General features: G+C 55.8%; 2 protein-coding genes across 11 annotated transcripts in view; both read right to left on the bottom strand.

Annotated features, from left to right (window-relative positions):
- The window catches only part of SLC4A3 (solute carrier family 4 member 3), a 14560-nt gene extending 910 nt beyond the window's left edge, over positions 1-13650 (bottom strand). The window contains exons 1-22 of one of the 8 annotated variants that reach the window (XM_017535291.2): positions 13258-13650; positions 12957-13100; positions 12432-12597; positions 11582-11859; positions 11304-11419; positions 10648-10847; positions 8882-9030; positions 8556-8736; positions 7994-8129; positions 7560-7743; positions 7044-7143; positions 6392-6576; positions 5499-5724; positions 5103-5321; positions 4543-4691; positions 4176-4370; positions 3242-3472; positions 2792-2881; positions 2168-2334; positions 1300-1553; positions 755-924; positions 397-570 (exon numbers count right to left, since the gene is read on the bottom strand). In XM_017535291.2, coding sequence (XP_017390780.1) covers positions 397-570; positions 755-924; positions 1300-1553; positions 2168-2334; positions 2792-2881; positions 3242-3472; positions 4176-4370; positions 4543-4691; positions 5103-5321; positions 5499-5724; positions 6392-6576; positions 7044-7143; positions 7560-7743; positions 7994-8129; positions 8556-8736; positions 8882-9030; positions 10648-10847; positions 11304-11419; positions 11582-11859; positions 12432-12597; positions 12957-13007 — 3621 coding nt within the window. In that variant the 5' untranslated portion in view covers positions 13008-13100; positions 13258-13650. The other 7 variants (XM_037740889.1, XM_017535294.2, XM_017535292.2 and 4 more) reach the window with 7 other exon arrangements.
- An 11285-nt stretch (positions 13651-24935) lies between these two features.
- The window catches only part of LOC108309117 (serine/threonine kinase 11 interacting protein), a 19940-nt gene continuing 17127 nt past the window's right edge, over positions 24936-27748 (bottom strand). For all 3 annotated transcript variants that reach the window (XM_017535289.2, XM_017535288.2, XM_017535290.2), the window contains 5 exons: positions 27422-27600; positions 27124-27205; positions 26824-26894; positions 26024-26271; positions 24936-25341 (listed from right to left, as the gene is read on the bottom strand). In XM_017535289.2, the coding sequence (XP_017390778.1) occupies positions 25195-25341; positions 26024-26271; positions 26824-26894; positions 27124-27205; positions 27422-27600 (727 nt within the window). In that variant the 3' untranslated portion in view covers positions 24936-25194. The remainder of the gene's footprint in view (positions 25342-26023; positions 26272-26823; positions 26895-27123; positions 27206-27421; positions 27601-27748) is intronic.

Here is a 27748-nt window from a genome sequence, read left to right as displayed (position 1 = left end):
AAAAAAAAAAAAAAAAAAAAAAAAAAAGATGTCTTTTCCTCTAGACAAAAACAGGGCTTAGGGTGGACGCCAGTGCCACATCACCCCTGTGGCCTCAGCTGTGTGTTTTTGGTCAGGTACCGCCTGCACAGCTGTGTGCAGAAGCTCCATGCCTGCTCCTGTACAAAACCACCATCCTCAGGCCTTTATCTGGACTAGCACTTGACCCTCGCAACGGTCCTACAAGGTAGGATCTATGATTACCCCTATCATACAGGCGAAAATAAGATTTCGGAAGGTGAGATAATTTGCAACAGAAGTTACACAACTAACACCCACAACTAGTGGGTGGCCAAACAGAGATTGCAACCCAGTGCCCATTTGCCCTAATACTGCCACCCCAGGCCACCCACTTACCGCCTGCAGCTCCCTGTCCTGGAAGAGCCGGGGCAGAAGGCAATGCCTCAGAGGCACCGTGAGCAGCAGCAGGAAGGGAAAGGCGAGTGAGGCCGCCGTGGACTTGACCACCCAGAGCAGCGCGATGCAGCCCAGCTGGATACAGGTGAACAGGTGCATCCGCCACGTCTTCACCTGGGGGAGCAGCCAGTGGGCCTCAGCGCACAGCACCCCGGCCTGCTCCCACCCACATCATAGGGAACTTGGCTCCCAGGTCCCAACTTGTCCTTCATATTCATCCCATCCATTGATGCCCCCAGATCTCTCTGGATCCCCTTCCTGTCACCCCACTGCCCCACCCCATGCTTCCTGGCCCTACCTTGGTCACATAGGGCTGCTCGGGATGGTGCTTTGCAGGCATGAGAATGAGCAACAGACGCTGGGACAGCTGGATACCAGACAGGGATGTGACCCCCATGTACAGGAAGATCCCAAAGAGCACAGCCAATGGGATCCGACGCAGCACGGCCCCCATGACGATGGACAAGCCTGGAGGAGGTGACACAGACCTGCTGACCCTCGGATAGCCCCTGGGAGGATGGACAGGCCTGGAGGAGGTGACACAGACCTGCCGACCCTCAGACAGCCCCTGGGGATGGACAGGCCTGGTGGATGGGTGACATGGACCCACTAGGCCAATCAGTTTGGCCTCATCACCTTGAATAAGAAAAGAGGGGGCAGGACAGAACCAGGAAAGGGCTTGGGGAGGAAGGGGCTGAGGGAGTGTTGGGAAGCAGGTTTGAGGGTCAGATCAAGGGCAACACATGACACATTGGGAGATTCAGGGTCAAGCCTCGGATAGAGAAGATATAAGACCATGGGGCCCCAGGAGGAGGGGTGTGCAGGGTGGAGGTGGGCTCTCACCCACGAGGCTGGCGATGAGCACACCAGTGACCCGCTGTTCCCGCACCTCCTGGATCTGGGGCTTGTCACCAGGTGCGATGGCAGTGCGCATCACTGTCAGTGCATTGACATGGGTGACAGAGCGGACTGTGGCCGCCGTGAGCCACGGCAACCCAAACAGCCCACAGAGCCCCCCCAGGGAGCCAATGAGGAGCAGGTCCAGGTGGAAACCGGAGCCCTTAAGCAGCCTCCGTGCCTTCTGGCTGACAATGAGCCTAGAGAGAGAGGGTGGGGAGGGGTTGGGTGTGGCTGGCCCCACAGGGGAAGGGGACAGAAACAGGCAGGCACACAGAGACCAGAGGATGGGGAGAGGACGTGCAGACAACAGTTCTCCCAGGACTGCCAGCTTCCTCTTTCAAGTTCCCAAATTGAGGTTCTCACATTGAAGCAAATGTGAGCCAAATTCTCATGCTGTGAATATTTAAAACACCACAAAAGCCAGATGCCAGATCTTACCACGTTATTGTGGTTTAACCAAAATTAGATACATGAGAGCATCCCTGAGTGCAAGCTTAGACTGCTAGAGTGTTCTGAAGACTGTCAAGTGCCACCCTGCAAACAGTGGTGGCGACAGGCAGATGTCATGTTAAACCATCACAGGGAAGCCGTGCCCCTGCCCTGGCTGCCACTGCTCCCTGCTCCTCCCCCACCTCCTCCTCACCCCTGTCAGCTCCTCGACACACACTCTCTTCCTCAAGGCTTGCCACCAGTTCCTACCTACCCAGCCCCCTAATACTGATAATGATGTCTCTGCTATAACCCTGAAACCAAGCCAAAGAGGCAAGAGCCTGGCCTCATCCCTCCCATCTCCTCCTCCCAGCCCTCTCACGCCGTGATCTGTGTCTCCATGAAGATCAGGATGAGGACGAGGAGGGCGGGGACAGCAGCTGCCACCATCATCCAGGGCGGGAAAGGACGGGCACTGCCCAGTGGTGGGATGAACCACGAGCGCTTATCAGGAGAGGTCACTGAGAGCCCTGTGGGCACTGTCAGCTTCTGCATGGCAGGAAAACAGGGTTAAGGGACACAGCCTCCCCATGCTAGAAAGCCCATGAAGCAATTGCTACCACCAACCTGCATCTCCAATACCAGGACTTCGGGGAGTTGGGGTGTGAACAGGTTAGGGGGAAATTAGCTTTGCATCCTCTAAAAGTCACTGTCCTTCCAAGGATCCAGTAGAAGGCAGGGAAATGGAGCACCTCCTCCCTGAGACCCAGAGCTTCCTGGGACCTGTGTGAGGTACCTGTCATTCTGCTCCCAGCCCCACACCTGCTTCCACTGGATTCTTCACTCAGGAAGGCGGGAAGGCCGGAAGCCCCAGCCCCACCACCCACGGTAGCCACTCCACTAGGAGAGCTGGATTCAGGCCCAACCCCAACCCCAGAGCCCAAGGAGGGGCTCCCTCTCCTAGTCTTGGGGTGAGAGGAGCTGCCACAGACTCAGGCTCCCTCACCTGCGTATAGGTGTCTGTGATGGAGTAATCCACCAGGACCATCACCAGGATGGAGATGGGGATGCCAAAATCCCCGATAATGCGGCGAGCCTGGAGAGGGGCCAGTCGGGGAAGGGGCAGAAGGTGGAGGCGAGGTCAGCAGGCTCACATGGGACTTGCCATCCCTGGGCCTGCCTGGGTCCAAGCTGGAGCCAAAGGCCCCCACCTGCCTCTCAACCCCACAGGTGCCAGCGCAGCCTGGGAGGTTGTTGTCTTGATTGGACTTCTCTGAGCAAAGGGTAAGAAGACAACCCAGAGAAGAGGCTTCCGATGGGGCGAGGGGCTGCCCAAGCTGGGTTCTGGTCCAAGGGCTGACTGGGGAAGGGGTGCAGTCTCTCTGGGGAGCTGAGCCTGGCAGTGACAGCAGGAACTGGGGGACTCTTGGGGGCTCCACATCCAGCAGCTGCGCACCTTGCCCCCCAAGAAGCGGCTGTTCCTGAACTTGCGCAGGAAGAAGGCGATGAAGAAGGTCCCGAGCATGAGGATGAGTGACAGCAGTGCCGTATTGGGCTGGTTCCTCGGGCTGCGGGGGCCCTCGGTGGGGGGCAGGGCACTGCCATTCGGCTCCAGACCAGCCTCCAGGGACCCCTCCAGTGCCCCTTCAGGGGGGTAGAACGGCAGCAGTGGGTGCTCTGTGAATACCTGTGTGTGGGTAACAAGGGTGCCTTGTCACTTACCTGGCAGGTGACCTGATTTCATCGTCATCAGCACACCTGAGAGAGAGCGGGTGACCCCTCAATAGCAGTAATGTACGGACATCCAGCTGCACCACACACAGATATACGCATGCACACACGAAACACACACAACACACACAAAAAACACACAACACATACAATAAAACACACATATACAACATACAACACATACACAACACACATACTACACACAAAACACAACACATACAACACACAACACACATACAGCATGTACATGCATATGCACGTAACACACACCACACACACAACATAAAACACACACACACACACACCCCACACCATACTCACACACCGCACAAACACACACTCCTCTACAAAAGGTGACCCAAGGACACCCAGCCCCTCAGCACTGGCAGCACCCTCCCGATCCCATACCTGTGCAGGGGAGTCCTTATTACTAAGCCTCCAACCAAGTGCTGGGAGCTATGACCTGGCACCTGCCCTCTGGGTCTGATTCCCTCCCCTTCAGCTCAGACCTAACCTAGGGTGTCCCTAGAACCCCTCACTCCCAACACAGTCCCTCTCCTTGTCCCCCAATTCCCCATACCTCCCCCTCCCATGCTGTCCTCCCCAGGGCAATGTCCACCCCCATCTCTGCCACCCCCAAGACCTCTCTGGACCTCCACCTTGTACAGCTTGTAGAAGGTCTCATAGATGAAAATGAGTGAGATGAGGAAGGCGAAGATCTCCTGGGTGAAAGGCGAGATGTAGCGGACCAGGAAGCTGCCTTCAGCGGCCACCAGGGCAAGGACGAAGACCACCAGCCAGAGGCCAACCCACACGCGGCCAGTGAGGTACTCCAGGTCCTGGGCTCGGCAGAACTGGGGGGGTTGGGAGTGGTGGTTACCCACAGGTGTCCTGCTCTGGGCGTCAGTGCCCCTGGAATGAACAGTGGGTGAACTCCAAGGAAGAGGAGGGAGAATGCAGGGACCCATCCCCTGGGTAAGGAAGAGTGTGGGGCAGGATGGATACAGCGAACAAGGCTCCCCTCACCTTGAAGAAGGCTTCCTCAAACACGAGCAGCGGCCCAGAGAAGCCAACCACAAGCAGTGGCTGAGCCCCCAGCAGAGAGAAGAGGACGCCCAGCACAGCAGTGGACACAATCAGCTCGGACACGCCCATCAGCCCCTCGGTCTTCTCTCCTGCGGTGGCAAGGCCAGCAGGATGGCCCTAGCCTGGCTCTGTCTATCTGCCCCCTTCCTCGTCTAGCTTGTCCCAAACTGGGGCTCCCAACAAAAGCAGGGCAGCCCCTTAGAGTGACAGACAGGGCCCTTCCATACCCCATTGCTCCCAGACCCTCCCCCCTGGCCCCCAGTGGTGATCACAGGACTCCCACCCCTTACACCTCTCTCACGCCCTCTCACTTTATAGCCCCCAGAGGTGATCCCTGGGGTTCCGTGATCCAGCATGTCTCTAAGGTGCTCACACCTTTGCTAGCACGTCTAACTATTGGCCCCTAACATGATCACACCCAGACCCAGAAACCTACAAATGACACCGGGACCAAGAGGGACTGCAGGAGCCCCTCAATTCCTCGAGCCCCTGCCCCTTACCTAGCAGCCCCCCAAAGGTGATGGCAGGGCTGAGGGCTGCAAAGTAGATGAAGAGCACGGCAGCCACACACTGGGAGTGCAGGGCGTCTCGCAGGTCACTGGGGTAGTGCGGGTACCGGCGCCTCACATCCCGCACGAGCCCCCCAAATACCGAGCCCGTCCGCAGCAAGGGGTCATCTTCAGGGGTCGCCTCGGAGCCCCCCAACTCCAAAGATACTTCTGGGGGGAAAAAGGGCTGCTGGGACAGACCACTCCCTCTGGCTTGGAGGCCCCAAGCTGTTGGGATCAGGGACGCAAAGGACTCCAGAAGTCGGGAGGACAGGGCTGGGGTTACAGCCTCAGGGCCCTGGGATGGGGGAGTGTGAGTCAGGGACACTCAGCCCCCAAGGGTCTGACCTTTCCCAGGGGCCGTGTAGCCGCCCCGTGTGGTCATCTCAACTTTGGTCTGTTCACGCTCCCGCCGCTTCCTAAGCAGCTCTCTCTGGAAGGCAGCCACGGAGCGCAGCAGGTCTCGGCCCTCCACCTCGGACGGGGGGATCACGATGCTGCCGTCCAGGAACTCGCTGATGGCGCTCAGGAGGTCCTGCCGGTCGTCCGCCTGGTAGGCAGCCTCATGAAACAGCTGGGGGCAATGAGAGGGCCAGGACTCTCAGGGACGGCCAAGGGAGCCTCCAGGAGGGAGACATGGCGGGAGGAGTGTTGTGTCACTGAGCTACGGGCAGGGGGGACATTCAGCCATAGATACTGGGCCAGTCCAACAGCATCGGCTGTTGGAACACTGACACCCAGCCCTGCAGGCCAGCAAGCCACCGCCCTGAAGCCCCAGGTGCCCTCATTCCCCTAGGAGACGCCAGCCTTCCACGTGCCATAGCTAAAGAGGTGGCGCCTGGCAGAGCAGGGGCTTCCAGAGCCATTCTAACTGGATCGGCCACACCTTGCAGGCTGATAATATTGTGAACGTTGCCCCTGGCTAAAGGACCCTCCTATCCAATCCCAGGAGAAGCCACAGCAAAGACCAGCACATCCAGCCATTCTGTTCAAGTGCCGTGTCACATCTAAGGCTCTGGAGTCTGAGCTTTTCCCCTTATGTCACCACCCCCTCCCACAGTCACAGCTCAGGGCTCTCGCTTCCCCCTGGGCCAACAGCTCCCCGACCATACTCCAGGGCATGGCTTCCACCCAGGGGCCTCTAGCACCCTTGCCTCTATAGGCACCACTGTGGACAATGAGAGGGACGGGGGCAAGCAGGGCCTGGGAGAAGAGGCCTAGAGAGCCGGCCTGCACCCAACCTTGTCAGACATAAGGGTGGCAATGGAGCGTCCAAGCTCGTGATAGTCGGTGCTGGTGTGGCTGGGCCCCAGCATCACGAAGAGGAAGCGGACTGGGACAGGGACCTCAAGCACAGACTCCAGAAGCACAGCCTCATTCAGCCGCACGAAGGCTGCCGCCGGCTGCTCCAAGAAAGGCACACAACCTAGGGGAAGAGGAAAGCACAGGGCACTGGGCAAAGGGCAGCAGTCAAGGCAGGCCCTGGAGTGGATATCTAGGACTATCATGTACAGTTGAGCAGGTTGTATACTGCACAAAGAAACCCCAGTCTAAAGGGGCGCTATTCACTTATGTGTCTATATGTACACCAATGACAATTCACCAGCAGATGGAAACTCAGGGTATTAAAGAAGGGTTGCTCTTGTTTCTAATTCTCAGTGGTGCTATATGGACTTGCATGAGTCCAAGATAGCAGAAAACTGGATAGGAAGCAGGCAGGGGACTAGGAAAGCAAGGGGTGGGCTAAGACCAGCTGTGACGAAGGGCAGGGGCCAGGTGGAAGCTGGAGGGAGATGGAGGAGGCGGCCTCCAGGCCAGGACTCAAAAAAACAGGCCCCCAGGAGAGGCACACACACGCTGCAGACCCTGCCCCCAGTGCCCGGCCCTCCTTACCCACAAGCACAACGGTGGCCTCAGCATCTTCGGGGATCTTTTCCAGCAGCTTCAGGCTTTTCCCCCGGTGACTGTCTCCCCCAGGCATGTGGAGGGGCTTCTGAGGACGCAGAACTGGAATAGGGCTGGGACCCAGACCGGAGGCCGTGGCAGGCCCTCCCAGCCCTGGCTCCAGCCCTGGGTCTGAGACCTGCTTCTCCCTCCCAGAGTGGGCAGGTACGGCACTGTGGCCCTACACTGGGAGCCACCGACTGGGATGTGGACCCTGACTCAATGCCCCCCACTGCCACCTTCTCTTGTTTAAACAGCTCCTGTGGGTCTGCCACATCATCACATTCAAACTTCCTGTGTCTCAGGGCAGGGACCCCTCCTGCAGGTCTCCTCTAGGTCCCCCAGTGCCCAGCATGGTGCCAGGAAGCCAACCTTCCCAACCCGCTCAGTGAAGTCATTGATGACCTCGACGGAAACTGGACACCCTCTTAGTCCCCGGGCCCAAGCCAGAGCAAGGGCACTGACCTCCTTGGCGTCAGGGTCATGTGGCCAGAGCGGGGCTGGCTCCCCCAGGTCATCAGCCATGGTAGGCACCGCCCCATCAGGGCCGTGGCTGGGAGTTGGGTGATGATTCCCCAGGACTGAGTTCATGCTGGAGCTCGATGGGTTTCGGGGAAAGAAGCCACTGTCCTTGTCATCGTTGGGATGGCTGAAAGGCGCAAGGTAAGGCAGGTTAGGAGATGAGAGGCTCACGGTAGACTGAGGTCACGAGTAGGGGAGGGTCAGGGCCTCCGTCCCTCTGCCTCAGAAGAAACTTTCTAATGATTGGAAGTGTCAAAAGATAGAAATGAGCTCTCTGTCACTTATTCAAGCAGAGGCTGAGAGCCACTTGGGAGAGGCTGTGCTCCTGGAAGGACAGCTGCGCCAGCCAGTCCCCTCCCAGGCGCCCGCCCAGGCACCTGTGTTTCAGCAGCAGGGTACGAAGGACGCTGGCCCTGTCCTCCGGCCGGATCTGGTCGGATACAATCATGGTCTCCACCACGAGGTGTGCGATGCCCGGCAGGGTGGTTTGCTCCAGGTCCAGGAGGGCAGCTCCTAGGGGACAGTCCAGGGAGAAGGCACAATCCCATCAGACAGGAAAAATCTCCCCCCACTCTGCCTGACCCCTAAGAGCAGGCGAATGTGCTGTAAGAGCAAAGCGCCCAGTGTACACAGCTCCATATTGCCACAGGCCAGCCAGAGAGGGGCCGTGAAAACGGCACAGGAATGAGGGCACGGCCCCTCCTCACCAAGGAAGGGGAAGCCATGTGTTGACTGACTCCACGCACCAAACACAGCACTGCCCCTTGGGACTCACGGGCTGCCCAGACAACTGGACCACATGGTCCCAGGTGGCAGCTGGATCTTGCCTGGGCCCAGGACTCCAGGGAGTGTCCCTGGGAGCTAAGCAGGCTGGCACAGACTGAACTCTGTGGCCGTGAAGAGGGCATGCAGCCCCAGGCCAGGCCTGGGAGTCCCTACCATGGGCGATGGTCCTCCTGAGCTCCAGCAGGCTGCGGAAGGAGAGCGAGGCAACGTGGGGCTTCCCCCAGCGCTCCGTCTCCTCCTCCACGTCCTCCTCAAACTTGATCCAGCGGGCCGTCTCCCGCCAGTGGGGCTCCTGGCTGCGGTCCAGCATCAGCTCGTTCAGCTCCACGAACACCTGGGGGGCATGCCATGGGTGAGGGCCCGGGGGCCGCCAGGTGTAGGGAACACGGCAACGGGGCAAGGCAGGAAGGTAAGGAGGGGAGGGCTCTGGGGCTGAGGGGCTTGAGGAAGCCACAGGCCCACCCACTCAACATTCTGACCTCATGAGGTCTCCGGTCCAGCTTCTTCTTCTTCTTCTTCCTGCGAAGGATGGGGGCCAGGCCACTGGGACTGCCCCTCCCGCCCTGCGTCCGGGACGGCTTCTTCACTAAGTGTCGCCGCACACCAGGATTGTCCTCCAGTCGGTGACCTGCAGAGAAGATGGGCTTGGGGGTCCCACAGGGGCAGCTGGGGGCCTCAGGGTCATGGCCCAGCTCCTTCTACCCAACCCATCTACTTGGTGAGCTCTATAGTCACCAAGGAGCCATGCCGACAGGAATCACATAATCCCATGTGGCCATTTCATTGATAAGAAGACTGAAGTTCAGAAAGCAGGAAGGACAGCCCCATGGTCACCTAGGACCACCAGCCAAGGTGTAACCCAAAGGCAGACCCAGCTCGTCCACAGCCCCAGCCAGACCCTCCAGCCCCTGCCGTGGTGGCTGCACCTCCCTCTCCATTTGCGGTCCCATGACTGGCATTGAGCCAGAGTCCCCAGGCACTGAGCCCCCAACATTTTCCGTGAGCCCTCTCTCAATGCCCATGTCCCCTCCCTGAAGGTACATGGTCTAGCAGACTCAGGCAGGGCTTCCCTCCCTTCTTCCCACCTGCCCCGCCCAGGCTAGCAGCAGTCAAGGAAAGGCCAGCAGCCCCGTTACTCACAAGTTAGTGGCCCTGCCAAGGGGCCCAGCTGGCCCCTGATGGACTCCCATAGGCCACCATCCTCAAAGTCCAGCACAAACATCTCTAAGTCTTCTGAGGCCAGTGAGTCTCGAGGGCTGGGGGCTGGATCCCTCCCAGGGCCCTGGCCTCCGGTGTCCCCAGACCCAGGGCTTAGTGCCCCATGGGGCTCAGGGTCCTCCTCCAGTGGGCTCGTCATTCTCCCGGTGGCCGAGACCTCGGCTCCCACTCCCTACCAGACCCCTCGTCTCTCCTAGAAGGTGGGGGCCTGGACAAGGTAGCCTCTGTCCAACCAGAGCCGAAGGTGGCACAGCCTCCCGACCCCAACTCCCCACGTCCACAAGCCTGCTCCCCGAAGCGTCCAGCCCCGACCCTGGGTCTGTAAACACGCCCTCCCCCACCCCCCATCCCACTGCTACTGCTGCCATCGGATTGTTCCTGTCCCTGTCCTCAGGCCCTGGCAACTTTCCATGACGTATTGAGCTCAAAGCCCTACCCTTCCCCCCTACCCCGCCCACATACTGGGGCTCTGAGGAGGAGGAGGGATCAGTGATGCCCCTGGCCTGGGCACAGAGCCCCACGGGTGATGACAGGTGGCACAGAAACCAGGGCACTGATAAGATGGAAGGAATGTGCCGAGATCACAGCCAGGCCCAGCCAAGGGTGGTGGGATGGGAGTGAGGGGTCCTGACAGGGAGAGGCAGGGGTCCGGAGCAGTGGCACAGACTCAGGGTCTGGTTTGGAGGGAATCAAAGAGCTAGGAGACAAAGGGTTCACCCTGAGAAGATGGGCCTTGGGGAGGGATACAAGGCTGTGAAAAAGAGAGCTGCCATTTTCTAGGGGTGACTCAGAGGACAGAATCAGGACTGAGGCTTGAAGTGTCAGGAAAGGAAATCTCAGCTCTGGCAATCAGAGAGGGTGGCTGGGTGAGGTAGTGAGCTCCCCATCACTGGCCACATCCCAGCAGACAGGGATTCAGAGAGGACTCAACCCTGAGTGGGGGACAGCTCACAGCCTCTCCAAGGTCACTCGCAGGCTGAGAGTCAGTCGCAGTGAACCGTGGGGGCTGCCACGAGGTCTTACTCACTCTTCATATCGTCCAGGTCTGCAGAACCCAGCATCTGGGCCTCCGCCTCATCTGTGGGCACCTGCTGCTCTGGACCACCTGGGTTGCCCAGGGCACTGCCTGGGCACAGTCGCTCCCGAAGGTCATAACTGGCCGATGGGCTCCAGGGCCGGCTCTTCTCCCCAGCGAGTCGGGACGCCCTGGCCCGGGGGCTGGGGGAGCTGGGGAGGCAACACAGTAGCCTTGAACTTGACAGGGCCAGGTCAGTGGTTCCATCACTGTCCCCCAGCTCAGAGAAGGGCCTGGAGTGGACCCTGAGCACAAGACCCAGGCCCCTCCTGGACAGAAAAGGACGCTGACCCAGGCCCCCTCTTCCCATCCCAAGGCTCCGCGCTTCCTCCATCCTTCTCCTCGCCCTCTCCACTATGTCACTCTCTCCCGAGGAACTCCTAACCTCTTCACTCTGCCCTTCTCCATTTTTCTCCCCCCTTGTTCTCTCCTCCCCGTAAATTGTAAGGACAGAGAAGAGATCCCCACCCCCCTCCTACCACCCTGCTCCCCTTCTCTCAGGGACAGAGTTGAGGACACTCCTCCGGATCAGGAAGGAGGTGACTGCCAGCGCTTTGGACCCTGCGGCTCTGGGCAGGGCCCTGCTGAGTGGGGGCTGTCGCCAGTACCTGCCGGAGTGCTGGGGGCTCCTGTCAGTGCGTGGGCCCACCGAGGGCAGGGGCTTGATGATAGCAGCCCTCCCGGGGAGGCCTGGACTGTCATCCTCATCACTTCCAATGGAGAACTGCAGATACAGAATGTGCCTTGGGGCCCTCCCCAACCTACCATGCAGCCCCAACCCCATCCAGCCTCCAGTCTCACACAGGACCCCATCATGTGCTCCTCCCCTCCTCCCTGCACCCCTCCCTGACCCCTGACCTGCCACCCCTCCAAGGGAAGCCCCTACCTTTGCCTTCGGTGGGGACCCTGAGGGTGGGGGCTCTCCAGGCTCTGCCTCAGATTCTCCTTCCTCTTCCTCCTCTTCCTCCTCCTCCTCATCCACTCCAGCTGCCCCCTCCTCCTGGATGGGAGGGGTCCCCTCAGAGGGGGGAGCAGAGGTCTTCTCCTTCTTCCTCTTTCTCCTGTTGTGCCGGGCAGAGGTGGGGGGCAGCCGCCGCAGCTTGTGGGGTGGAGGCAGGCGCGCTGAGAGCGGGTGGTGGGTGTGGTGGGATGTGTGCCGGTGAACTGGGGGTGCAGGAGATCCGGTTGAGACCCCCACAGCAGAAAGGGGGGTCCTCCCCACCCGAGGGACACACACCTTCCAGCTCAAGGCCACAAACAAGGGCACCCTAGTCCTTCCTCCAGGGCCATGACCCCCCAACACCTGTATCCACGTGCCTGTCACTGATGAGGTCCGGTGGAGTAGGAGGAGGGAACGGATGGAAAGGGGAGGTCATGAAGGGGACTGGGTGGGGGGAGATGATACAGCAAGGAGGGGAAACGCAGAGTCGAAGGAGCTAAGGAGGGACAAGGAGGGAGTGACCGGGGCCGAAGGGGAAGTGGAAGGTCACCGTGGAAGGGCCCAGGCCTGGCTCCCTAGTTCTCCCATGGTCTGGGGCCCACCTCCCCTGGCAGGCAGACAGGCGATGGGTGGGGGAGGCAGGATGACCGAACGGCATGTGGCCCCGCACAGAGTCCAGCACAGTGTCCGGCACAGGATGGCACTGGGTGACCAAGCCGGAGGTGAGCGCGGTGATGGTGGCGATGATGGTGATGGTGGCAAGGGCGGCCGCACTAGGGGTCCCCAGGCTACCCACACTCAAAGTCCCGCTCGCTGTAGCTGCGGCTGGGCTTCTCGGGGTCCCAGGCCGGGGGCTTGCTGATGAGGTCCCCAAACCTGCTCACAGCCAAGGTCTTGCCCAAGTCATCGTCCTCCTCCTCCACGTCTGGACTTAGAGGGGGCTCCTCCAAGGGCACCCGGACCTGCAGGCCCAGACGGCCTCTGCTAACGACCCCTGACCCATGAAGGCCCCACACCCACGCCAACTCCAAGCCCTAGCTGGGTGAGCTCAGCAGGCTCCCGCACCATCGGGCCCCCTCCCCTTGAGCCCAGGCCTGTGTCAGCATCTCACAAACCACCCTCTCTGGGCTCCCAGAGCTTGAGGAGAGAGAAGGCTACGGATCTGGAAAACACCAAAAGCCCCCTCTTTCTCCATAACCCCAGCCCAGCTCAATCATGGATCTGGGAGGTCCTGGGGTCGGCCAGAGGGCACCTCTGCCTACCCTAAGGTTCCTCCCCTCTCCTCCCCGATCTCTCCCCCGCCCCCGCGCGCGCCGGTCACCTGGGGTAGGGGGGAGGCGCCCCCGGGCGGCGGGATCACTCCGTTGGCCATGGCTGGGGAGGTGGCTGGGGACGCTGTCGCTCACTAAGGAACCCGAGCCCCGGGTGAGAAGGAGGGGCCACTGAGGGGGCCTAGCGGGGAGCCCTGGGGGAGGAGGGCGGGGTCAGGATCCTCGCGATGGCGTCCCCCCCCCCCCGGGAGCCGGACGCCCGCACCCGGCCCAAGCGCCCCGCGGAGGCCCAGCCACGCCCGGGACAGCCCGGGGCCCTCGCCCTGACCCGCGCGCCCCGCCCCGCGGTACCTCGGGGCTCCGGAGCCTGCGAGGCCCAGACGGGCCGTCGCGCCCCATGTCCCCCGCGCTCGCTCGGGGTCGCAGCCGCGGCTCCCGTCCGGCCTCTCGCGGCGCAGAGCCGGGCTGGCCGGGCGGACGCAGGCGCCGGAGCCCGCAGCCCGCGGCTCCACCTCCTCGCGCTCGGCTCCGCACCTCCGCCGCCGCCGCCGGGCCGCACAATGGGAGCGGGCGGGCAGTGACTCACCCCGCCCCGGCCGGCGCGGCCCCCACGCGCGGGCCCCGCAGCACCGCACCTGCCCGCGCGCCCCTTCTCCAGGCGCCCCACGCATGGCTGGGGGCGGGGGCGCGGCCCGAAATTCCCACAATCCCCAGATTCACTCCCCCACCTGCTTTTAGCCTCCCCTCCCTTCCCCTCCAGAGCCCTGGAAACCACCCCCTCCGCAGACACAGGCCCCTCCAGCCTTGCGAACGGAGCTCACAGACCCCTGGAAGCACCCACCACCTCCCCTTTCAGCTCCAGTACAGCTTATGCCCCCTCAAAGCCCTGGCCTCTGTCGCAAGGCACCACCCAACCAATGTTTGACCTTGTCACTGTATTTCCCCTCCTCCGGCCTCAGCGTCCCCAGCTGTCGCAAGAGGGGCCTGCAATAGGGCTGTTCCAAAGTTCTATCCAACTCTTAAGACTCTGTGGCTCCGTTTTCACATTTCCTCTCCCTCCTCCCCCATCCCTGAGGTCACATCTCATTTTCCAAGGGCAAAAGGTCTTTGGAAGGAGCCACTGGACCCCAATCGGCCCCTCTCCTGAGATCAGTGAAACTGGACTTCTACACAGTGCCATGTCTGTAGCAGCCCTGTAACCTTGGTACTTTACCCTGTCTGACCCCTGGCCTCATCTAGATCCCAGCTCAACCCAAGGGAAGATTTTCTGTGTGCATAACCTTCCAAGGGGAAGGAAGCTAGGATCTGCTGGCCGCCCACATTGTGTTGTGTGTGCTCACAGCCCTCTGCCAGGTAGGCCCTCTCTAACTGGCAGCCTTGTCTCAGGCATAATAATAAGAGTAGCTGTTAGGATTCCCATTTGGTCGGCAGAGGACAGTGGAGACTCAGGGAGGCTGGTTCACCTGCCATGGTCACAGCTGGGAGGCAGGTTGCCAACAGGTCTGGGCATCATTATCCGTATATTGAAGGTGACTCTCCAAGCCACAGACAAAATTTTTAACTGAAAGAGATGTGTTGTCCTCCTAAGTCTCACAGGGCAGGTCCCAAGGTGGGAATTCCCAGGGTGGGAATCAGCTGTGCCCAGGCAGAGCATGTGAAGTATGCCCCAGAACTCAGAATGGGAGACCCAGCTGTTGGGGGTTGAATTGTGTCCCCCAAAATTTATATGTTGAAGTCCTAACCCCTGGTACATCAGATTGTGCCCTTATTTGGCAATAACGGTCTTGTAGATGTTAAGGGTAGGCTCCTCCTCCATTATGACTGGGTATTCCTATGAAAAGGGGAAATTGGCCAGGCGCGGTGGCCCACACCTGTAATCCCAGCACTTTTTGAGGCCGAGGTGGGCGGATCAGGAGGTCAAAACCAGCCTAGCCAACATGGTGAAACCCTGTCTCTACTAAAAATACAAAAATTAACTGGGTGTGGTGGCACGCGCCTGTAATCGCAGCTACTTGGGAGCTGAGACAGGAGACTTGCTTGAACCCAGGAGGTGGAGTGAGCAGCGATCATGCCACTGCACTCCAGCCTGGGTGATGGAGTGAGACTCCATCTCAAATATATACATATATATATATATATATATATATACACACACCCACACCCACACATATACATATATATACACATATATGTGTGTGTGTGTGTGTGTGTGTGTGTATGATAAAAATTAAAAGGGGACATTTGGACACAGAGGCACATTCAGGAAGAACACCTTGTGAAACTGGAGTTTTGCTTCCACAAGGTGCCAAGGAACTTCCAAAGCTGGGAGACAGGCCTGGAGCAGATTCTTCCCTAGTGCCTTCAGAAGGAGCCTGGCCCTACAGACAACTCAATGTCTGGCTTCTGGCCTCCAGATCTGTGAGACAGTTGATTTCCATTGTTTAAGCCACTCGGTTGATGGTACTGTGTTACAGTAGTCCTTGCAAACTAGGGCTATCCCAATTCTTTATTTCTCTGAGCCAGGCAACGTGGTTCCAAGTCTGTAGCTTGAGTTTTGTTTTGGTAGGGCCTTCACATCCTTAGAGATACGCAAGAGCCTTGGAACCTTTCCTGGTCGGCATTTCATGAGGGCTCTGGTCTTCAGTCTACCTTGGCATTGTGTTCCCAGCCCTGCTCCTCTAGCCTGTAAAGTCAGACATCAGTTACTTTAATACTGAGACAGCCCGAGGAGGGTCTTGCCAACCAGGGACACCTGTGTTCCAGACCATGTATATCCTGCACACCAAGATACCATAGGGTATTACAGGACTTGTCCCTCTGAGGCTCCACCTGCCCCAGGGAGGCTGCTGAGCACAGGTCCTCATCTTTTGGGAGCTCCAGACTCCCATCCTCTTTCAGTTAGAGACTCCCACACCCCACCCAGTCTGCAGCTCCATTCTCTACCTTTGCAGACCTTCCCCTCTCCTCCACCCCTCTGAGATGACGAAGTAAAATCTCCCCTTGAAGAGCCTTTAGAAACCCATGTTTATCTCTTTCCTTCCAGGCTGGAGGGAGTAAGAGGTGCTGACACCCACCAGTTGTTTCGTACCAACTCATCCTATTAGAATAAATGTATGGGTTCGTTAGGCCCGCTCTTGTCTCCTGACATCCTGCCTGCAGCGCACCTGCAACTGTCAGTCCCCTACAGTGTGTTCCCGATGGGGTCTGCATTTCTGTGACAAAAGAGCACTCCTTGCATGCACAAAGGATGGTCACTCTGGGTATGTGTCAGCTTCTATCTTAGAGCCTGGAGACACTGAAGTGACAGGAAAGGTGACAGCAAAGGCAGAAGCCAGCGACAGGCCAGATCAGAGCAGTGGCCAACTGTCACACCCTTCCTCACAGTCCAGTCTCACATGAACGTCCCCACCCTGCCTGCTGGCACCCCAGGACACTTGTCTGCACATGCAGCAGTACAGCAGCCTGTCCCCTAAGTCCAAGGGAGCAGGAGCCATCCCACCACACCACCCAGATTTGGGGGCACAAGCACACCATTCTCTGGGCTCCCCATGAATGGGCCAGAAGCCCTTGGTGGGTTCCTCTCGTGCTGTTCCCTGGAATCACTCTCTGGGGTCCAGCATGCTGCGAACTAGGCCAGTATGGAAGATTCTATCATCCGTGGCCACCCAAATCTTTGAAAACCCACTTTTACATTTTGGTCATTTCTCATAAGTCCTCTCTGGCCAAGGTAGAAGCCAGAAAACCCTTGCAACCAGGACACAGATACTGACCTCGGTTCCACCAGTCAGACTCACCTGTGCAAGACCTGAATGTAGAAGGGAACAATGTGCACAGGAGACTCAGACCTCTACAGGCATGGAAGGGAGAGACGTCCTCATGCTGTGGCTGCTCAGTAGCCCTTGCTCTCTATTCCTCCCCAGAATACTACCTAATCATTATTTCTTTAATAAATTCCTTGCCAGTATAAAATGGCTGTTGCTGGCAGCTAGGCATCCTGACTGCTAGAATCAGGGAAATGGGCTCTCAGTCCAGGTCATGGGATGAGCAGGCACCGGACATGAGTGGTGCCAACATCAAGGAGCTGGCGGAGAGGACGTGAGGGAATGGCCCTCCTGTTAATAGGCCTGGGTAGCCCCTGCCTCTCTTATGATTACTGTCATTCCCCATCAGCTCCATCCTGTACTTTTAAGGGTAATAACGATAGCTTCATTATTTAAAATACAGGTAGTGCTTTCCGGCTTACAAGCCACTTTAATATTCACATGCTCATTGGTTCCTCACAACATCTCTGTGAAAGAGCAGGTTAATCCCATTTGACAAGTGAGAAAATGAGGCTTGGGAAGTTTCATTGGCTTGCCCAAGGTCCAGGGTTCATAGGCAGCATGGTCAAGAAGCAGATGCAAGGGCTTCCGGCTTTATGTCTAATGTTTATCCCTGTATACCACCATACCTCCCCACACTGGGTCTTTTTTTTTTCTAAAGGAGTCTTGCTGTGTCACCAAGGCTGGAGTGCAATGGCATGATCTCGGCTCACTGCAACCTCCACCTCCCTGGTTCAAGCGATCCTTCTGCCTCAGCCTCCTGAGTAGCTGGGATTACAGATGGGCACCATAACCGGCTAATTTTTGCAATCTTAGTAGAGATAGGGTTTCGCCATGTTGGCCAGGCTGGTCTCGAGCTCCTGACCTCAAGTGATCCACCCGTCTCGACCTCTCAGAGTGCTGCAGTTACAGGCGTGAGCCACGACCTGGCGTCCCCCACCATGTCTTGCCTTCCTACAGCTGTTGGACCTTCCATGCCATGGGCACAAACTGAAATATACCACTAACTTCCCAGATCGACTTTTCAAGGAGACTGCATCTTTGCAACTAGCATCTGCATAGAGGAATAGATGTGAGACATCTAGAGCCAAGCAGCCTGAGTTTACAGCACAACTCTCCCACTTGACAATCGTGTGACTTTGATTAAGTTATTTGACTTCTCTGGAACTCAGACTGCCTATCTGTAAAATGGCAATAATGACAGGGTTGTTGAGAGGCTGAAATGAGTTCATCTGTGTAAAGCCATGACTGGCCCATAGTAAGTGCTCAACACTGTTATCTAGTTTCAATACCACTACAAATCGAAGAGACACGAGGACCAAAAAGTCCTCAAATAACTTGCAATGTGAAAAGTGGTGAAATGTACACACATAAAATAAGCAAAAGCTTGCTCTTACTAGAGCAATAATTCTTAGAGCCATATTAAAGATGACAATTGGAGCCAAGGATGGTGGCTCATACCTGTAATCCCAGCACTTTGGGAGACCAAGGCGGGTGGATCACGAGGTCAGGAGTTCAAGACCAGCCTGGCCAAGATGGTGAAACCCCCTCTCTACTAAAAAAACAAAAATTATCTGAGCACAGTGGCAGTCACCTGTAATCCCAGCTACTTGGGAGCCTGAGGCAGGAGAATTGTCTAAACCCCAGTGAGCCGAGTTCATGCCACTGCACTCTATTCTGAGCAACAGGGTAAAACGCCATCTAAAAAAACAAAAAACAAAAAAAAAAAGATGACAATTGCAGACTCCTCTAAGAAGGTGAGGAGATCCAGAATGACTTTTATCCCCACCAGGGTAGATCATAACACTCTGGTCATGGACCAATCTTTGCCTTGGTAACCCTAACTTGGTAGGCTGGGGAGTTTCTGGAATACAGCAGGGTATGGGTTGAGCTAGCCCCAGTTTCACTTAGACTCTGGCCAAAAGTATCTCCCCACTCCCCAGAGCAGAGCACCAGTGCCATTTGCTGCTGACTGGCCTGCTGGTGAGTAAGATCTTATTTTTACACAAGAGATAACATGGCATTGAGAAAGAGCCCAGACTCTGGAGTTAGAGATGCTACATATAAAATGCCAGTTCAATGCTTGGCACAAAATAGGTGCTCAATAAATGCCATTCTTATCATTAACTATTGTTGTTACTCTGTGGTGGTTTATCCCGTCATAATCCATGGGTTGCTCGGTAAATTTTGAACTCAGCTTTGAAAAAAATCCAGGACCGCACCACTGTCCCTGAAGTTTCTCCCACCCCTGCTTAATCCACCTTTCAGCTCCCATCTTTACTGATGTATTGGATGTATTTGGCTAACAAAGAATCTTGAGATGTGGACCTATGTCTTTGCATGCTCCTCTTCTGCCCCCACCTAAGCAGGTAGCCTGCTTTGAGTTTTGTTATTTGGGGTGAATGGGTAGGACACAAAGCAGAAATCACCTATGAGCCTTTCTGCCTTTTGTTCTTTCAGAGCCAATGTTTTAGGGAACCAAGGGAGGGTTGTGAAGGAAGAAAGAGGAAAAGGGTTAGCAAGAGAGACAGTGTCTTGGCTGGAAGGTGGGGAGGAGTGGAGGAGCAGACCCTTTGACCTCCCCAATCAGCAAAGCAGGAGGTTCCCCAAGGTGCAGAAAGGGGAGAGAGAGAAGTCGGTGAGTCCTGCTAGCCCTGTGGATGAGCGTTTGAAATAAAAGCCTCTTCGGCAATGTTGTAAAGTAATATTTCATGCACCCAGTGTGTAAGTTCCATGCCAGGTTGTATATATATTGGTGAAAAAATCCAGGCTTGGTCCTTGTTCTTGGGCACCTTACAGAAAACAGACAAGCAAACACATAATTTATAATTACGAAACATGGCAAATGCATGAAGGGAAGGGCCAGCTACACTGAACATTCAGGAAGCAGGATTGGGGACATCCTCTGTAAGGAGGTGACAAAGAGGAAAACCCTGAAGGGAATGAAAGAACTGGCCGTGCCATGAAGGGTGAATTGGAGAAGTGGGGGGAGGAGAACATTCTAGGCAGAACGAAGAGCCTGGAAAGGTCCTATGGCAGGAACAGTCTGCCTGGATATGTAGATGATCTGGTTTATGTTTTTCTGGAAGAATGTGGTTTCCCTGGAAGTTGGTGCCACAAGAAGGTGAATAGAAAAGGACTAAAGGGCTAGGCACAGTGGCTCACGCCTGTAATCCCAGCACTTTGGGAGGCTAAGGCAGGTGGATCACCTGAGGTCAGGAGTTCAAGACCAGCCTGGCCAATATGGCAAAACCCCATCTCTACTAAAAATACAAAAATTAGCTGGGCATGGTGGTGCATGTAATCCCAGCGACTCAGGAGGCTGAGACAAGAGAATTGCTTGAACCTGTGAGGTGGAGTTTGCAATGAGCCAAAGTTATGCCACTGCACCTCAGCCTGGGCAACAGAATCAGACTCCAGTCAAAATAAATAAATAAATAAAAGGAAAGGGACTGAAGAGTGAAGCAGGGTGGGCATTCTGGAAGCCCTGAGAGGCAATACAGTTGAGATGAAACAGCACAGATTCTAGACAGATGGGCTAAGTTTGAGATCTAGTATGTCCTTGGTGAGATTCCCTGTATTTAGCCTGAGCCTCAACTGCCTCACCTGTGAAATGGAGATCACACTTTTCATTCAGGGTGGTCATACTGAGTGAAATAATGTGAACAAAATTATTAGAGCAGGTGCTCAGAAATAGTCACTATTGCAATATTCTCCCACTGTAGCCTTACCCAGCCTTCATGACCATCTCCAAGGCACCTTTCCCCATTCCCTCCCTGGACCATAAGCTCCTTGAAGGCAGGAGCATGTCCGATTCATTCTTGGATCCCTGCCCCCATCTTCTCATATAGAAGCCTGGCACATTTTAAGAGCTCAATAAATGTCTGTGGCATTGAAAGCCAGTGCACAAGTAATTATAGTAACTAATAAACTGAAGAATGTTTTTGTGAAGGATGGAGAAGTCACCAAGTACAAAACTATCAAATGACAAGATGGACCAAATACACAACTATGCCATGGTTCACTCCTAGCCCCAGAAGCGTCTGAGGTTCCTTCCAAAACATACTGAGGAAATATCCACTTAGAAACACCTGGGCAATAAAATTCAGGCTTTCCCTTTTTTTTTTTTTTTTTTTTTTTTTTTTTTTTTTTTTTTTTTTTTTTTGAGATGGAGTCTTGCTCTGTCACCCAGGCTGGAGTGCAATGGCATGATCTTGGCTCACTGCAACCTCCACCTCGTGGGTTCAAGAGATTCTCCTGCCTCAGCCTCCCAAGTAGCTGGGATTACAGGCACCTGCCACCACGCCTGGCTAATTTTTGTACTTTTTAGTAGAGATGGCGGTTTTACCAGGTTGGTCAGGCTGGTCTCAAACTCCTGACCTCAGGTGATCACCCACCTCAGCCTCCCAAAGTGCTGGGATTAAGGCGTGAGCCACCACGCCCAGCCCTTCCCTCTTTTGATTACAGAGTATTCCCAGGTAACAAAGCAGCTTGTGGTAAGTAATAGGCAGGGTTTTTTGTTTCTTGTTTTTTTTTTTGTTTTGTTTTGTTTTTGACAGTCTCGTTCTGTTGCCCAGGCTGGAGTGCAGTGGCATAATCTCAGCTCATTGCAACCTCTGCCTCCCGGGTTCAAGCCATTCTCCCAGCCTCAGCCTCCCAAGTAGCTGGGATTACAGGTGCCCACCACCATGCCCAGCGAATTTTTGTATTTTTAGTAGAGATGTGGTTTCTCCATGTTGGCCATGATCTCAAACTCCTGACCTCAGGCAATCCTCCCAACTCGGCCTCCCAAAGTGCTGGGATTACAGGGCGCTTGGCCTAGGCAGGTTTTTAACCAGCACTTATTTCATGTTTTATGGTCCACAGTACCTCCCTATACGTGATTACATGCAACAATTTTGTGAACTAGGTAAGTTACTGATCAGTCTTATCCCCATGCAGTAGATGATGGAGCCACAGTGAGCCTTGTGCCTTTGATTAGATATGGAGCCACAAAACTAAGGCATCGCCGTGGATCTTTTAGATCTAAATCCACCGTGTCTTTTCCTATACCACAGCCACGCCACACCACCCCTCGAGTAGATGAATAAATGTGAAATAGTGCATGTACTCAGTGAATCGGAAAACATAACACACAGAACCATGGCTGCATTTTCAACCACAGCCAAGCAATCTGGGTAGGGTCCCTTCAGAAGCTACCGAAGCATCTTGACAAGGATGGAGGATGTCACCCTGTGCTCCATGTGACATGATTCATCAGCAAAGACAGACCCTCTCCTAGAGAGAAAAAGAGATGGGTCCTTTGAGTTGGACTGCTCCCTGCTTCTGAAGTCTTAGTCACTGATTTTTCTACCACTCAAGTCACTAACCCCCATATGGCCTTATATAAATTTTTAAATATAATCCTTGAATGTGTAATACAGGATTTTTAAATACACACAAAAAAACCCTCAATACCCATCTCTGCGCCCCTTCTTCCTCATCCTCTTCATTCCTCACCACCAATTTCCTGCTTCTCCCTTGGGATTTAGTTTCAGGTGAGAGGATACCTTCTCTCCACTGCTTTCCAGGAGCCAGAGGCCTGTGTCCTTCATGCCAGCAAGCCCAAGGCCAGAGGCCAGGCGATCAATAAGCACTTGCCGGAGGGAGGAATCAATCTCTGGGAGTTGTCCAGTGTCAAGTGTTTCCTACTGACACCTGTGCTGAGCGCCAGTAGGAAAGCAGTCACCTTCGCTTCCAGGACAGAGGGTTGGAGGGGCAGGCGCATCTGGGCCACCTGCCCCTGGCAAGGTGCAGAACTAAAGGGACAGATACCTCCAGGAGTGAGGATGGCCTCACCTTTGACCTCTGTCTTCTGGGTCACCGAAGGAAAAGCACTTTTGCATAAAGGCTGCAGAAGACCCCACCGAACTGTTAAAGAAAACACTTCACCACAGAGAGGATAAGCACCAGGAAATGGAAGGTGCTTCTCTTCCCACGCCCCACGTCGCACTCCTCTACAAATCACCCTGGATGACTGGAGATTATTCTGCCCCATCTGCGCCATGGCCTGACTTGACCCGGCTTCTGGGGAGGTGCTTGCAAACAGGCCTGGTGTGAAGGGCAGCCTCTGGCCAGGGAAGGCCTTCCTCGGGACCAGCACTGGCTCCTGTTTGCAGATGGTACAAAAATCACTGACCGAGAAAGGGGTGTGCACGTTGCCAAGAAAGTGGACTAATATTTTTGGGAAGTTTTAATTTGCTTCAATTAAAAATTGAGGGCAGCTCTGAGCAAAACAGAAGTAGGTGAATATATTTTCTGGGCCTCTGTACAGATGTTTTTGGGTCCCCAACCTCTGCAGGCGTTTTCAAGGGGCCTCGACCCCAGCCAGCATTTCCCAAATCGCCGGTTCCATGACTACCACCATTTCCTCCCCACTCTCCCGCCAAAACAGACCAGACCTGCTGGGGAGAAACTAATCTTAGAAATCAATCTTTTTAAATGGAATTGAGTGGCTTAATTACGTACCCTTTTCTAGGGAAAAATATGTATATGCACTGAGATTTCTGAGCAGATACACAAAAATCAGGTAAGAAAGCCTTAATCTAAAGATTGGAGTTAGGGGCTCAGGCATATGAGAGCCACTCACTCTACATTCTTCAGTGCCACGTAATTTTTTCCTGTACATGTTATCTTTTAAATAAATTTTAAGTATTTAAATACATGTAAAAGTACAGGATTTTTTTTTTCTTTTTTTTTTTTTGAGACAGAGTCTCACTCTATTGCCCAGGCTGGAGTGCAGTGGCACAATCTTGGCTCACTGCAACCTCCACCTCCCAGGTTCAAGCTATTCTCCTGCCTCAGCCTCCTGAGTAGCTGAGACTACAAGTGCCCACCACCACACCCAGCTAATTTTTCTATTTTTAATAGAGACAGGGTTTCACCATGTTGGTCAGGCTGGTCTTGAACTCCTGACCTCATGATCTGCCCACCTCGCATCCCAAAATGCTGGAATTACAGGCGTGAGCCACCACACCCAGCCAAGTACCAGATTTTAAATTACCCGTTTTAATGTTTAAATACTTTACCCCATGGATTTAGGGATGTAGTGGGCTGGATAAGCCAGGCAACCCTCCCCGCATCCTTTCCAGGTGGAAGGTTCCACAGTGACACTGCCCCAGTCCTGCTGTCCCGCCAAGCAGTCGAGTCACAAAGTGGTCAAGGCCTTAGGCCTGACACAAAAAGTGAGCTGGATTAATTATTCCCCCTCACTTCACAACAGAAACCAGGAACCAGGACCTCTCCACACAACTGTGTGGGTGTAATGATTTCCATTGTGTTCATTCTTGGGCACAAGAAACAGATCTCAGCCCAGCTCAAGTTGGAGTCAGGGTTTGTTTAGTTGGGACTCTTGGTGGCTCATACCTGCTTCAAATTAGCTTAAGCCATAGAAACAAAGAGGGAAGGGCTTCCTTTAGCTCACGTTACCTTAAATCCCAGGGGCTTCTGCCTTCAGGCACAACTAGACCCAGCGGCTCCAAAGATATCCCCAGGATCTGGCCGTGCTCTCTCCACCCGGCCCTGCCTTCCTCTCTCTCGGGATTCCACGTTCAGGAAAGCGCTCACCTCAAAGCAAGCAGGTCCAGGCCGATTCTCTCAGCAACCCTGAGAGGAAACTTGCCTCTTCCTTGGTTGCTCTAGTCAAATGCCTGCGCTGGGCCTTCATAAGCCAAACCAAGTCACATGAGTATCCCTGAACCATCACTGTGGCCAGACAGGAAGACAAGAGGCGAAAGAGTGGGGCTGACCATCCAGGCCTCCCGGCTGGGGCGGCACTGAGAAGGCAATGGCAGGAAGCACCAGGGGTCACTGCTCCACTCCACACACCCTCTCCCCAGACACCCTCTGCGATGTCCTGAAGTCCTTACTGCTTCCCACGTAAAATTCAAGAGAGCAGGAATCCATCTGGCCTGGCTATTTGTTTAGTAGCAATTCCATGCCATGCCAAATGACAGTTCACTGCCAGCTTGGGACTGCATACCCGTGGGTCAGTTCTACTTGATCCTCCATGCTGGGACCACAGCTGGGTTAGAGATAAGGTCTCATGGTACAAACAAGGCTGCTTGGAGCTGCCCATTCAGGAAAGGTGAGGGGCAGGACAGCTTCTGTCAGAAGAGGTTAGGGAACCGCAAGCCTTAAGAGTGACACATCTAAGTACCACACGTGACATATGAGTTGGAAATAACTTTATTGATACCTGAGAAAAAGTGCAGGAAAACGATTCCTCCTGACAATGTGGCCTGTCCCGAGGCCAGACCATTCTCTCACCTCTCCCTTAAACCCTGGGTCATTTGGGGTCTCACTGGACAGCGCCCAGAGGCTGGAGAAGTCCACAGCCAGAGTCTGGAAGCCAAACCCAGAGACTAGGAGAGAGAACGTCTGCAGCGTGGCTCCTGAGGTCAGAGCCAAGGTCACTGTGGGAGCCTCATCAGTCAAGGGCCAGAGCCTCTTGGATGACAGTCCGGAGGCCGATGGAAAATAACTCCTCCCACGGCTCCCGGATCCAGGCAAGCAGGGCTGTCAGCTGCTCCTGATACACCACACGGAGTGCCCAAAAGCTCTCCAGCCGGGATACCTAGCAGACTGAGCAGTCAGCAAGGCAAGGCTCGGGGGGTTGGGGGGGCAGTACAGGGAAGGTCTCCGGGAAGCCTCGCTGTCTCTGCCTTGGCTCAGTGCCTCTCCCCTTCCTCCAGCCCCATCGCTCCCACCAAAGATCCTGACTCAGCTTTGTAAACAGAAGCCAGTCCACGTTTACTGAAAGCCTCCAGAGGACCCATCTCTCTCATCTTCCCTGTTGTACAGAAGATGTGGACTCAATTTCAAGGAACTGTGTGGATGCAACTCCCAGCTCCACACTTGTGGCCTGGGCAAACTGGTTAACATCCCCAAGCCTCAGTTTCCTCATCTGTAAACAGGACCAGTAACAGTATCTCCTCAGGTGGTGTCACAAAGACCAAACGGCTGGCACATAGCCGGCCCAATCCTGCCAACTCAGAGCAGCTGGAAACCTCACTGAAAGCCTCGTGGCTCGTCAATGGCTGGGGCTCCCAGTCCAGGTGCCTCCCCCGCCTACAGCTGCCTCCCTCCCTGACTTGGTGCTCATCCAAGCCCAGAGTCCCCCAGTTCCTCCAACCCTCGTTTTGCCACGAATGGCAGGGTTCCTAGACCCGTTTCCCACTCTGCCCTTGGCCTCCACCTGTGCTCACCATCTCCCCTTCCTCCCTCTGCCCGACCCCCTCCACACACACACGCCCTACCTCATCGTAGAAGAGCAGCCGCAGGTCCTCTGGGGCTGAGCGGTAGAGCAGCACAGAGCTCAGGCTGCTAAGTGGCTGCTGCTCCCGGATGCGCACAGCAGGGCGCGGTCCCAAGGGAGGCACCTTCTCTGAGGCTTCGCCAGCCACTGCTGGAAGAGGGGGCTCTGCTGGGGACCCTGCAGCATCTTCCTCTAACAGGAACAGGGTGGATGGAGTCAGCAACAGGGACACAAGGCAGGTGGAAGAGCCTGGAGGAAGAGAGGCACCCAGAGTGGAAGGTCATGGAGGGGATGGATCCCTGGGGCCAGCGTCCCAGTGCTGCTGAGGAGAAGAGACAGGAGCTACACTCCAAGCTGGGCCCCACAGCAGCCTGTGCCCCTGGGGACGAGACGCTCCCTTTCCCAAGCTCCAGGGATCTCTAGTCTCCAACATCTCAGGCCTACCACTCCCACTGCCCCACCCACCCTACTCAGAAACCAGGCTGCGCCCTCGCCTTCTCTGACTGATGAGACAGGGCCGACTCAGCACGGCTGTTCCACTTCAAGAAAGCCTGGGCCCAAAAGCAAAGGCTCTGTGTACCTGAGGACCCCGGGAGCCTCCTGACCCCGCCCAGAGAGAACGGCACCCTGAGGCAGGACAGGCTGAGGCCATTACTTGGCTATGGCCTCAAGTGAGAGAAGTCCAGTTCCAGGAACTGACAGTTGCTACAAGGGCACTGTACAGCTGCTGAGGGTGGGCCAGGGCCTGTGACAAGGGCAGGTACAGAGTTCAGGGAAGCATCAGCAGCACAGGGGCCTCACCTTCAACCAGGAACACCCGAAGGTAGAAGAACTGGGGGGTCTCCAAGGATGAGTTTTTCTCCAGCAGTGGCCTAGGGGGAACATGGTAGTCACGGGAAGATCAGCTGGGGGTGGAAAGGACTTCCAGGGAGAAGAGGGGGAAGAAAGCCCTGTGGGTGGGTTGGGAGGAGGCATAGGGCCCCTGGGGGGCATGGCATGAGGACAGGTGGCTATCCAGGGCCTACTCAGCACTGGGGTGTCTGGGGCTCTGGGGAAAGAGACTTCGGCAGCAACCCCCGCCTCTGCCTCCTATCAACTCACCAGAGCCGGTGCTGGGGGGTCACCTCCTCCTCTGTAGCACTGACACAGTTCCTCCAGGCAGGGGGCAGAGACTGCAAGACATCTAGACAGAGCCAGGCCAGGAATGTTAGACGGCTCTGTTCTCCTCCACCCAAACTCACCACCTCTCAATCCCTTCCTGTTCTCCACATTGCTGGATTTCAGAAGCTTCTACAAGAGGCGAGTCCTGTTCCCTTCTCTGTCTCTGCTACAGACACCAGGTGGGGAGCTTGGCCCCAGGGCCCTGCCCACCCTCCCGCCTTCCCATTCCATCTCTCACCAAGGAGCTCCCCTAGGAAGGCCCGGCAACGCCGGGCATCTGGGGGCAGCAGCACACAGCTGCCTGCCCCACCTGCCCACTCCAGCCGCAGGCTCTGGCCAGCCAGGCCCAGCTCTATGCCACTCAGATCCTGGAGAGGAACGGCCAGGGTCAGCTGCAGCCAGCTAGCTGGAGGCTCACTGTGGAGAGAGGGGAACAGAGTGATGAAGATGAGTGAGTGAAAACAGAGTACCAGGGAGGCCCTGCCCCAGCCACACCCCCATCACTCACCCCGTCTCCCCCCATTCACCTCATCTCCCTCTTCATTCATCCCACCTCCCCCCTCAC

Source organism: Cebus imitator, unplaced genomic scaffold (assembly GCF_001604975.1).
Source record: "Cebus imitator isolate Cc_AM_T3 unplaced genomic scaffold, Cebus_imitator-1.0 Scaffold91, whole genome shotgun sequence".
Taxonomy (NCBI): domain Eukaryota; kingdom Metazoa; phylum Chordata; class Mammalia; order Primates; family Cebidae; genus Cebus; species Cebus imitator.
Note: the sequence above shows the minus strand (reverse complement) of the source record. Positions and strands in the feature narration are given on the sequence as shown.